The sequence below is a fragment of the Coffea arabica genome, chromosome 11e (assembly GCF_036785885.1).
Source record: "Coffea arabica cultivar ET-39 chromosome 11e, Coffea Arabica ET-39 HiFi, whole genome shotgun sequence".
Taxonomy (NCBI): domain Eukaryota; kingdom Viridiplantae; phylum Streptophyta; class Magnoliopsida; order Gentianales; family Rubiaceae; genus Coffea; species Coffea arabica.
Window position 1 is genome coordinate 62,634,561 of NC_092331.1, and position 12,918 is coordinate 62,647,478.

Genomic DNA, 12,918 nt, shown 5'->3' on the forward strand with positions numbered 1-12,918 from the left:
TTATTTGTCAGTTCCATTCCAGCAACTACAACAGCAGAAGCATCTCAGTGCTTGAAAGCGGGTGGTTATCTTGGGATAAGGAAATTGGACATGTTTTAATCCGGGCAAAGCAGAAGCTTCAGTAACGGTTTCGGTTCTCTCTCTCGGGTGCGGAAGTATTCTATTTTGTAATTGCAGGAACGGATGCCTTTTTCTGCGCATGACTGAATGCTTTCCTCATTTGTGCATGTCGTGCTAGGACGTACGGTCGTAGGGATAACGATCATTTTAGTCGCCCAGCATTTGGTTGGACCGGTTTGGTTCTTATCTCAAAACAGTTTTCAGGACGTTTGGCAAATTGTTTGATTTGTGTATATTTTTGGTTAAATGCCTGAAAAGGGGCTGAAGTAATTCTATTTATCCCAATTCATTGGAGATTAAGAAGTAACCGTGCACAACTTCCTGTAACTTCGGGATGTACAAGGGAACAAATAACGAGGTACTAACAAATATGCCAAAATAAAACTAGTAATGCCAAAATAGATGTACAAGGGAACACTTGGCAGATTCAAATTTATCTCCTATTATGGTTGCAGCTTTCCGTACACTTGAGAGCGGTCTAAGTCCTTACTTTCCTACATCTGCAACGCCACTAGGAGAAATCCCTTAAGAGTTAGACGTGTATTGATAAGGGCCTTAGCAGTCTGGTACTTGTATTTGCTTTCATCAACCAAGTTATTACACTGACAAGGAGGGTTATAGCCCAAGCTTTCGAAGTTTTAATTCTGTATATTATAGTAGTGTTAAATATCAACATTGGGGGCAAGAAGGTCTGAAGTCTTTTCCTTTCCTCCACCTGTAACTCCAGCAGGCTGAAAGCGTTAGCATGGTCATTGATTGATCAGGGCCTTAAAAGTCTTGTACTTGTGTTTCCCTTCATCCAGGAAGTTATTACATTGACAAGGAGGTCCATGTCCTTGGACATTTCTGGACGAACAAGTCTCGCGTCCCTGCCAAGAGAATTGCTTACTTCTTTGGCAACTGTCTCCCATGGTGTCCCCGCAGTTAAAGATGCCAAAAACTCTCCACCCCGATTCACCGCATCTGCCATTGCTGGGGGAACATCTGGCAGAGCCTGAACATTCAACCTTGATAGGTGACATATCAAGCAAGAAATGAAGTATGAATCTTATTTGGACACAAGTTCCCCTGCCCAATTTTGCGCATGTTTCCGTGTGTGCATGTGCATGCGTGCCTGTGTTTGTGTCTCTGTGAGAGAGAGAGAGAGATGAGAAATAAATCTTTAGTAATTTAGGCAAATTATTTTTGAGAACAAATTAACCTGCTGGAGCGGAAGCCCATGATCCCCAGGTAATGAGCGTATGGACATATCAAGCATTGAACTGATAGCAGATTCTGAGCTAAGTATCTGGGCTAGTACTGATGTTTCATCAATCGTATCGTCTTTGAACTTTATTAAAAGATTCCTTGAAATCCCATAATAAGACCTTATCTGTGAAGTCATAACTGTAGTATATTGAATGTTGCTAGGTGCAAACAAAACTGGAGCAAATTTTATGTGCAACAAAATATTTAAATGCTGAAGACAAAAGGCTGATTAGAAAGTAAATTCAGACTACTAAAGAATGCATTGAAAGTTACCTAACACATAATATCTGATGATGGATGTTAACACATAAGATGCAGGAAAAGCGCTGGCACCTCAAATATTAAAACTGGGGACACTCACTAATACCTGCAACTAATAAAGTAATTCAAGACCTGGTGACAGCTGAGAATAGCTTACCAGTCTTTTAGTCTGTTCTGGTATTGGGGTAAAATTCTCCCTCCCGTTAACCAACTCCTTATATAATGGAGGAAGTTGCTCAACCAGAGGAAGAACCTGCTTCATAATTGGAGGGCTAAGGTTCTCTAATTGCTTCAGAGTCATCTCTGCCTGTAAATGTTGAACCCCACAGCAAAAATTAATTATTCAGTGCTGAAGCAAGTTTATTAGTTTGCAAGAGATCATCAACCCAATAGAGTTAGATAAACCTACAAAGGTAAAATATTATCCAACACTATTATTTACATATAGCACCCAAGGAAAAGAAAAGCCATCTGTTTTGCCTGAAAATCATAAATATATAACAAATTCACTATCAGAAAAATCTAAAAAAAAAAAAAAAACACTAGCGACCAGCTCTCGATGGAGAATCCTGAAATTTATTGATAGAAAACAGAAAGGATGAAACCAAAAGAATCATGGTTTTATAACCTCCCAAATTTCACTGAGACTCAAAACCTTCTCTCCCCCCTCTTAGACCTAGAGAGGGAGGTCTGCGGGGAGGGGGAAGAGTAGATAAACAAGAAGTATAAGAAGAACGAACTAGGAAGGGGAAAGGAATACTCAATCCAAGAATAGAAAGTGCAGAGAAGAGGACAAGAGAGCAGGCAGAACATGGAAAGTCCTAGCTTCTTTTGATTTAAACACGCTTCAGTTCCAATGTGCCTGTGCCACGTAAAAGTTGCAAACTACGCAGTTCTGCAAAATCTTCTGCTCTTACTGCTGAGGCAAAAACATGACTGATGACCCAATGAATAGTTTTATCACTAGAAGTTTGATAGGCTAAAATGAAAAAATATCAAAGTTCAAGAAGGACAATTCTCCATCAGAGGTAGCCGGACGGAATAAAACTCATCCCAAATTTTCTAGATCCCCTAATTGCTAATAATTGTTTCAGGGTGTGCATGATATCACATAATACAAGGCAATCATATACATCTAATGAACAACACAAGTAACTAAAAAAATAAAAAATAAAAATCTTTCCTAATGATCAATACGAAGATATCTTGTCCAGAACCTGCAGTAATATCCAATGGTGTAGTTTTCTAAGCCATACCAGAGATATACTCCTTGATTACAAAAAGCAAAAACGCGAACAGGAATTGAAGTCGTAATAAAATAATATATTGGGTCACAAAAGTGATTGGTTGGTATTAAAAAAGAGAATTCTTGGTTCAGTTCTCCACCTCTACCATGATCGCATAAATGAATTTAAAGATCATCAAGCTTTGCTTAATTCAGATTCTCACCCCAAGACGAATTGTTGGAGATGATGCAACTTGTGACAAAATTGGTCCAATGCTTTGAGCCATTGGTACGAGAACAGGTGAGAACAAGGGAATGGCTATACTTGCTTCCTAGTGATTGAAGGATCACGTTCAGTACCTTATTTCCATACATATCTCAGAAAGGACAAAAATGCACAAGTACCTTATTGTTGAATGCCATCAATACATTCCCATTTCTTTGCACGGCATACCTTGAGCCTAATAATCAGATGATTCATCTAATCAATTACTGCTCATTCTATAGTATTGTAAACGATATAGAAGAAAATTCAATTGTTAAACCGATCAATAGGTGAATGACAGATCCCAGAGAATGCCCGATGCCAAAACAAGGAAGATCTTGTTCCTGCAGTACAATTTTTCAAAGAAATAGATAAGGAGACATATCCAGATTGCATTTCACTTGATTTTAGAAGCCAAAACTTACCGGTTCCTGAAGCAATCGACGACATCTATCAAATTTAAACTGCACTTCATCTGCGATAAGAAAGTGATCAAACCCACTAGCATAAGGGGTAGCGATAACCAATATACCTCTGTCACACAAAACCAAAACAACTAAGTCACTAGGATTCCAGTTCTCTTGGTGATGCTAGTGGTGATAATTACTCCACTCCCACCTCCTCTTCAGAGCATGAGCAAAGAAAGAAAATGGAACAGACTGGAAAAAGCCAATTAATAAAAGTAAAAATAGGTGCTTTTAAAGACAAAACATCAAAAGCAGGAACGTCTGAATAAAAAAAAGTACATTAAAGAACTGAATACAATGTTCTAAAGCCCGAATCACAATTCAGCTGTTGATAATATTTGAAACCAGAAATATCAGATTTTCAAGGACGATGGCATGAAATACATAACTGCTGGTAGTCAAACAAGAAAGGAATTGAGATACAGAGATGAGCAGATATTGGCATTGTAAAACCACTCACTCTTCTGCAAGGCTCTCCAAAAACAAGCGGTAGGTAAGCTGAGGGGCAGCCCCAACGAATATACCACCAATGAAATGTACAATGGACACTGGTTTTGAATTTCTTGGTCTCAACACCCATGCACCCTGGAATGGTTAAGCGAAGCTGTATAAGTACAGTAATATATATATTTTTTTAAGAATTTCAATTCATTCCCTTATCTTTTGTTCGCACGGTATTTATGTGAGATAATAGTAATAGCTGCGTCTAAAGATTTAAGAGTCAAAACAGCAAACAAGACAGCCTCTTCATAATAAGAAACAGTAGGTCATATCGCATTTGGAAAACTTTGCTAGACTTGAATTGGTTTAGTTTTGTTTCCAAAGAAACTCATTGGTAAAAGAATAAATATGGAGGTTTGGCTTTTCTTTCGTTTCACAACAAACTACCAGACAGAATAGAAGACCTTAAAAGTCTTATCGACTCCTGTAGTAAAATCGATGTGCAGTGTGATTTATCGGAAGCCAATAATAAGCAAAGCGCATAGACTGCCCTATTTTCCAACAAACATGCAACTCCATCAGGATTCATACATGTGAAAATGTATTTCATTACAAATCAACTAGCAAGTTTACTGATTATGAAGCTAAAAGTATGCTCAAGAAAGGAGAACTAGATAAGTCAAAGTGGAGAGTACCTCAAGTTCGCTCCAGTTGCTTGAAGTTCGCCAATCACCTTGAGATTGCTTAACTGTCTCCGTAAGCAATCTGAAAAAGACGCATGAGAAGATTTAACGAAAGCGGGAAATGAGAATAGAACAAAAGGTAAAACATGAATATAATTTTCAATAATCATGTATACATCGAACCCTTTTTTTTTTTTTTTGGTTGGACGGAGGGCGAGAGCAGGTGCAAAACAGTGGAAAGAAATTTCCGAAAAATAAATTTTAGGGATGGTGCAAAGATGAGGAGAAGTTGAAAATTAACTTGGAAATAGCAAAATTCATACCTCTCAATATCTCTGTAAAGCTGAATTCCAGTTTGTTTGTCACTGCTCCTAGCTTCGTTGTCATTAGCGGTGCTGCAATAGATTCTTCTGGTGCACATAAACAGCGAGTCAGATTTGCGACATCTGACAACTGAGGGGCCACTGAAATTGACGCCTGTCCTCCGCCTCCGTGAGGTGGGGCGGCAGTCCAAGCATACAGAAGAATAGGTAGCCCGCATACGCGGCGTCCATACACAACTCGCCATTCCAAAACCCCCAATTAGTTATCCACGTTTTCACCTCAGCGGCTTGAAATAACAGATCCTTCTCGGCCGGCCTTGTCCAAGGATCAACCAACTAACTGGGTAACGGCTTTATAGCCCGTCACAGTTGCAAGGCGATAGGAACACTCACGCCACCGGTACGTACCAATGCCACTGCCACGATGCCGACGTCACGGTTGCACGAAGCCGGACTTGCGAAGCGTGTGTGAATAAATGAATTTTTTTTTTTTGGCCTTTCCTTTTTCTGGTTCAAGTACTTTGGCCAAAAAATTAAAGGAATACTCTCACATCTTCTTGGAAATTTTTTTTTTTACTGCAGACGAAGTTTAAAGCTCCCACTCAGTGGTTACTTGCCAAGTACTTATCTAGTCAATTATTATGAGTAGCATGTAATAATACAAAAGTTTTTTAGAAAATTTGTCAAAATAGTCTCTAATATTTTTTGAAAAAAAAATTAGTCATTCACATTTAAAATCAACCAAAAGAGTCCTTGAGTTAAAAAAAATTTTGGGCATTTGGTCCCAAAACTCATTTTCTCATTTTTTTTTTCGACAAAAAATGCACGCCTACCTCATGTGTCTATAGTTTCAAAGACAAAAGAGGGACAAAATTCATTTCCCTTCACCAAAAATAAAATAAAAAATACAAGATTTTCCCCCTTCCTTTAAATTTCATCTATCAAATTCTTTACGCATGCGTTCTATTGCTCATGAAAAATGGGATCATCATTTTGACCAACTAGCTATGAAAGCTTTTACTCGAAGGTATGCTGTTGATTTAGTAAATATTGTCTATTTTGAAGTTCATCAATGGTGATAAATAGTCAGTTAAACACACCAATGAAGACTCTTATATTAGACCTCTTATTCTATTATTTCTTTCTACCATATTCTTAATAATGTGTTGGTTACACCACCTATAACCGAAGTGTAAATCAAATGTTCCATTTTGGCCAGAAAATTGAAAAAAAATAATTTGTTGGGAAAAACTAGGCAAAATTTTTATATTCGAGTTTCAAATGTGAGGGACTAAAAAAATTTATTCAAAAAATGTGAGGGATTAAAATGACAAGTTTTTGAGTTTTTTTTAAATGGTGTGACGGCTAACTTTATATATCTATATATATATATATATATATATATATATATATATATATATATAAAAGATTAACCTAAATAAATTAACCTAAAAAGATAAATGAAATAACTGGTTGCTTTATGTATAAAAAGATTAACATAGAAAACTCCATTGTGGTTTCACTGAATATCAACCAGTCGTCCTATGATCTCGAAATATTCACACAATCCCCTCATCGTTCAAACTAATGTGAAATAGCATTTTTTAACTTATTGTCGTACCGATAACCCATTTCTTGTTAATTTTTTTCTCTTTTTTTATTTTCTTTCCTTTTCTTTTTCTATTTTTTATTCTCATACTTTCTTCTTTCATTACCACACAACCACCACTATTACACCATTACCACCTCCACCATCTTTCAGTTGCCACTACCACGACATGCCACCACCTTTTCTTCTTCTTTCCTTCCCTCGGCCATCACCACTATCTCTCTAATGGGTTTCTAAAGTTTACTGTACATATTTTGAACAAATTACATGTTCAATCATGCATTTTTAAATTTCCTTCTAATCATGTTGTCCGATTTTTTATTATTCAATGTTAGGATCCAAATGCGAAATACACGACTATTGAGATATCAAATATGCAACAATTTAATAATAAATAAGTCACAAATATGAAAGATAAGTGACACATAATATTTAACGTGGTTTCATCATTGAACCTACGTCTACAAAAAGAAAATCCGTTCTTTATTATGAAAGAAAACCCTATATACGAATACAACTTTAATTCTAATTTAACTCTTGTATACCATCTCTTATCTTTCAAGAATTTTCTTTCACACCCTATGTATAATGTTACATGTCACCTTAGTGTGCCATTGTGTGTTTCTTTGTAGTATGTCAATCTACCTATTTATAGAGAATATTATTTAATCAAAAATCAAATAACAACATGAAATCAATGCTAATTTCTAAACTTATACATAATAGAAAATAACTTTGAATCCTAAACAAAATAGAAAATTTCTTGGTTTCTATTTCAAATGACTAAAACTAATTAGAAAACTAGTTATTTCTACACAAATTAAGAGACCTGACTAAAAGAAATTAAATTAATTTCCTAACAAATCCTTACCTTGGTGAATATTTTTTTAACAACTATTTGTTTTCAACTACCAAATAACATGGTACCGATCTACACATCCGAATCAATGCAGTTCTAACACCAAATTGATTCAATCGGCAAATGAATATGTGTATTACTTCCAATCCAACCTCTAGTTGACTCGCGAGAAAATGCATCAATTCACCGTTTTCCTTTGTAGGATTTCTTCTCACCACCATTTGTAACTTGGGATCATCTTTTGTGAATCCTATTTTTAACCATTGAAGCAACAAGTGGTAAAATCACCATATTTCTTCCCATTCTCAGGACTGTCTCGCCATTGGTGATTTTCAAAACTCTACCTAAAGCGAAAAAACTTGTATCTCTCAAAGTCTTCTGATATATGAAAATTAGATCTTTTTTAATTTTTTTAGAACACATGCCACACCACCTAACGAACATATTCCGAATTTAATAACCATTCGGAATGAAGTATCAACTTATGGAGTTGTGAGAATATCTTCACCGGTTGATGTTCAAATCACCTGTCTAGATTCACCACCAAGTATCTCCATATTTTTTGATTTTTCATCCTTCACTTTCAATGTTTCTTGTCAAACTCTTGAAACGAGAATACCATCCATTAAATTGTTTAATTGGTAACAGTCACCAATCCACTTGATCTCAATAATCAACTAGAATCCAATCATGAACCTCGCTCTGATGCCAGTTTACTGAGATTTAAGTGCTTGTGAGTAATCCAATCTCGCAACCAAGTTTTGATACCACTGTTAGGGGAGAAACACCTCGAGAGAACCCATCAAAGGGGTCAATATATAAGTTAGGAACCCAATTTTGATCCAAAAGTTTAAAGTATTAGGTTTCGGACCTTTATATACATATTAACTACTATTTCTATGTCTTTCGAACCAATGTAGGCAATAGTTTTTTACTCATGAACCTAACATTCAATTTTTGTTCTTGTTGTGTTTGATTTTGCTATTACAATTTTTATGCAGTCACAATTAATGTTTAGATGTAAGCTCCTTTTTTTTCGCATGGAGAAAAATTTTTCTATTCCAAGTAGGGATCTTATATAATATTTTTCTTTTTCTATTTAACCTTTTGAAGTGTTAGGCTACTGTATATTCTGGAAGTTAATAATTTATAGGGAAGGAAGATATTTAATGAGATATACAATAAAATGTAAATAAACTTTTGAAAGTATTCCATTGGCTAAAATCTTTGTTTTCCTTCTATCTTCTCATTTATGTTAACTCTTTTTTGGTTCAATCGTTTATGAGTCTATACTTGTATAGGTGGAGTACTCATAGGCGTAGTCAAGTATTTTAAACCATTTTTAGATGTTTACATGACTGGTTAGAAGTACGTTTAAAAGCTCTAACAATTAACTATGGGAAATGTTATTGAATTAACTTTTTATGTACTAATAATGTAGTGATTTTTTTACATTAATAGTTATAGATGTATGTCACATATGTATGATTTGAAATTCAAATTTATATTTATATTATGTGGCGTGATTTAAACCTATTAGCGTAACAAAAATTTGTTCATCGACAGCGTATAGAAAAGTTACTCAATGTTATTTGGCTTCATATAGTTACAAAAGTCACTAACAACGTATATAAAAGTTACTCCCAATTTTGTGATTTATACTCCCACTACCATTTTAATCATATAGTTTTTATTTATCAAACTATATGATAAAACAAAGGACGGCTCTATAGTCTAGTATCAAAACTGTACCAGTGGTGTGGGAATTAATAAAATATAGAAGAGTAAAACTTGTCAACTACTACAGCCAAAAACTGAGCAATAGGCCACCGGGTTAAAAGGTAAAAGAAGAGTACTCGTTATTCAATAAAATAAAGTGCACCTCGGGGATATCAAGAGCACTTGAGCTGTAATTGAGCGGTTCTTTTTGACAAACTCTAGAGACTTCAGCAGATGAAATATATCAATAACACTCCGTGTGGGCATTATCAAGAATGAACAAAACAAAACAGATCACAGTTCCGAGTGAATTTTTTGGTACAATAGAAATCTTGATATGGGTAAATGTTTTATATTTTTTGCAAAAAAATTCACTATACTTTACTTTGTTCTGTTAACTATGATACTTCAAATTAAAGCAGCAAATACAAAGTAGCCGTAATATATTGTATTTTTGCCAGATTCTTTTTTGTTCATTTTTTGATTGCATATATTAATATTATATTTAGAAAAAAATATAGATTTAATGAGCTGAATCAACTCAATTTTCTCAACTTCCAGTACGATTAGGGGTGGCAATCGGATCCAAATCGGGGTGACGGGTCGGGTTGAAACCTGAGTGTAACAGAAAACCCGCTGACCTGAACCTGACTCACCAAACCGAAACAGGTCAAGATACTTGACACGAACTCGAAAATTTATGATTGGTGGTGCGACCCGAAATGACCCGAAACTTAATTTTAATTTATTAATTTATCATTGTAATTTCTAATAAAACCAATTTCGCACAAAACTAATTACATAATCAAGTAATAAAAATTTAAATAAATAATCCCAAACCAAATCTAAAATAAATCAAACATCGTAAAGGTGTTTTATCCCAAACCAAAATATAAAATAAATTAAAATAGTATAAAAGTAAAAAATAATATAATACATTATTTTTCCAAATATAATAACTTTAACTTCACACAAGTTAAATAAATTCATTTAGGATTAAGTGATTAATGCCTTTGAAAAAAAAATAACTTAGTTTAGTTAGATAAAATAATTTTTATGTTTATTAAATTATTATTAATTCGCAAACGGGCCATCGAGTCATATCGGATTGCAAGGCTCCATTTTTTTATTCATTTTTTGATTAATGTATTAATATTGAATTTATAAAAAGTATATAGATTTAATAACAAGGCTCCATAACATACAGGATTGCAAAATGAGCTGAATTGGCTCAATTTTCGCAACTTCCAGTACGATCTTGAGCTCCATCAGCTTTCATTCTAAAGCTCGAGTTCAACATTAATCTCAAGCTTCAGCTTGAGAAAAATAATAACGAGTGATCATTATTTTATTTGTTTAAAAAAAGACATTTATAACATAAATGAATAGTCATTTATAACAAGTAATAGAAGTAAATAACTTTAAATTATCATATGATCAAATGGAGCAAACGAACTCTCCATGAAATGAGAGACGAATAATCTTGTTGTCTAGCATTTGGTAGGCAGTGTCATGTTAGATGTTTCGTTTAACCAAAAAAAATAATAAGGGTAAATTAGTCCAAAAAATTAAGTGTAATTGTCATACCCAAATTTGTCCAATACATAAATTTTGTGCAAATTGGGGCGGGTTTTTTTTCCCAAAAATGTTATTTATTTCTTTAATATGGGTAAATGTGTAAATAGCAGCGGTTTGTTAATTGTATGACCATATTGGTCAAAAATCATGGTGTATGATTAATTTAAACAAATTAGTCCAAAACTTAATTTTTTATTAGTTATGGTAAATAAAGCCAAAATTCTGCAATTTTATTAATATCTAGTTAACATAGTTTATACGATTGTTTGAATAAATCATTATATAGAAGGTGTTGCCTTAATGTTTGTAGATTGTAATAAAAATAATATAAGACGGCACAAAGAGTCATTTATAAAAGAAGAATAAAATAGTCATTTATACCATCAATTTGTTAAAATATATTCATCCAATGGAACAAATGAACTCTGCATGAAATGAGAGGTGGTTACTCATCTTTGGATGAATAATCTTGTTATCCAGCGTTTGGTTGGTTTTGCGTTAGACGTTTAGTTTAACAAATAAACATCAATATTTATTGTATCAATAATAGCATGAGATGGAATTACTTACTTGAGGATTGCAAAATTGCTTTTTGGTACAATGCAAATCTTGACAACGATCTTGAGCTCTATCAGCTTTCATTTTAAAACTCGAGTTCAACATTAATCTATAATAGTTTGAGCCTAGTTGAGCTTGAGAAAAATAATAGCAAGTGATCATTATTTTATTTGTTTAAAAAAAATAGTTATTTACTTCTATTATTTTAATATGGGTGACTATTCATTTATAACATAAATAGAAGTAAATAACAAGTAATTTGGTTGGCATAAATGAATAGTCATTTATAACAAGTAATAGAAGTAAATAACTTCAAATTATCATATGATCCAATGGAGCAAACGAACTCTCCGTGAAATGAGAGACGATTACTCATCTTTGGATGAGTAATCCTGTTGTCCAGCGTTTGGTTGGCAGTGTCAAGTTAGATGTTTGATATAACAAAAAAAAAAAAACTAGGAGTAAATTAGTCCAAAAAATTAATTTTAATTGTCATACCCAAATTACTCCAATACATAAATTTTGTACAAATTGGGGTGGGTTTTTTGCCCAAAAATGTTAATTATTTCTTTAATATGGGTAAATACGTAAACAGTAGCGGTTTGCTAATTGTATGACCATATCGATCCAATATCATGGTGTATGATTAATTTAGACAAATTAGTCCAAAAATTAATTATTTATTAGCTATCATAAATAAAGCCAAAATGTTGCAATTTTATTAATATGCAACAAAAATAGTTAACTACATATTAATTATACGATCTTGTATTAATGTTTGTAGATTGTAATTAAAGTAATATAAGACCATATCGGATTGATGAAATGGACGGAATCCAATTGCACGAGGTGGAATTCTATTTCAAACAAGGAAAGTTTTCACAATTGCCGTACTTTCACTTCCCGCCAACATGCCGATGTGTGGTGGGAACCGTGAATTTGAGGGACAGTAGTTAATCTCCTACAAGCTTGTGCTTGGTGCGGCCTCCGTTTTCAATGCCGATACCACCATCCCTCCGTTATCTTCCATTTTTATTCTACAAAACAAAAGATGTAAGTACCATTCATGTACTGCCAGAATTGGTATTCACTACTCACATCCTTTTTATTACATTTCATTCCCATGTAACCAGACTTAATACTTCAACTTCACATGATATATGAATTCAATAATATAAACACGCCACTTTTAAACTTCACTTCTTCCACAAAACTCATAATTAAATTAATTATACAAAAGAATGTAATACATGTCATTCCTTATATTTTTTTCCTTTCAAAAAAAAAAATTAATTAAATCTTTAAAGTTAGTCCTACCAAAGAAAAAACAATGGAGTAGCAGGAAAAAAACATTGACTAATTTACGACTCCAGAATCAGTAATAGGATTTAAAGTCTTAAAAGAGGCTTTTATGTTAATTATCCACCATTTTCTCCCACTACCTTACTTACAATAAAAGTCATAGTGGACGAAAACAGTTTACTATTTCATCTGGACACAAACTTATTCACAATTTGGTTGGTTAATTTCTTCCAATGCTTTCTCCCTGATAATTTATTCCG

The 12,918-nt window shown here is 33.8% G+C and overlaps 1 protein-coding gene across 2 annotated transcripts; it reads right to left on the reverse strand.

Annotated features, from left to right (window-relative positions):
- Window positions 1-525: 525 nt before the first annotated feature.
- LOC113719536 (uncharacterized) lies at window positions 526-5,541 on the reverse strand. 2 transcript variants are annotated; one of them, XM_027244755.2, is made up of 10 exons: window positions 5,034-5,537; window positions 4,723-4,792; window positions 4,047-4,171; window positions 3,545-3,653; window positions 3,400-3,463; window positions 3,260-3,315; window positions 3,079-3,186; window positions 1,787-1,936; window positions 1,322-1,492; window positions 526-1,114 (listed from the first exon to the last, which is right to left on the reverse strand). In XM_027244755.2, the coding sequence occupies exons 1-10, from the start codon at window positions 5,276-5,278 to the stop codon at window positions 881-883; spliced, it is 1,332 nt and encodes a 443-aa protein (XP_027100556.1). In that variant the 5' UTR covers window positions 5,279-5,537; the 3' UTR covers window positions 526-880. The 2 variants fall into 2 exon arrangements, with proteins under 2 accessions (XP_027100556.1, XP_027100557.1); XM_027244756.2 differs by having other exon boundaries at window positions 868-1,248; window positions 5,034-5,541.
- Window positions 5,542-12,918: the final 7,377 nt, after the last annotated feature.

Excerpts from the sequence above, each read along its gene's own strand:
- LOC113719536 (XM_027244755.2), bottom strand. The coding sequence starts at position 5,278 with ATGGCGAGTTGTGTATGGACGCCGCGTATGCGGGCTACCTATTCTTCT. Across the intron at positions 4,793-5,033 it reads CTTTACAGAGATATTGAGAG|ATTGCTTACGGAGACAGTTA; the intron begins GTATGAATTTTG and ends CGTCTTTTTCAG. Across the intron at positions 3,654-4,046 it reads TTGGAGAGCCTTGCAGAAGA|AGGTATATTGGTTATCGCTA; the intron begins GTGAGTGGTTTT and ends TTTGTGTGACAG.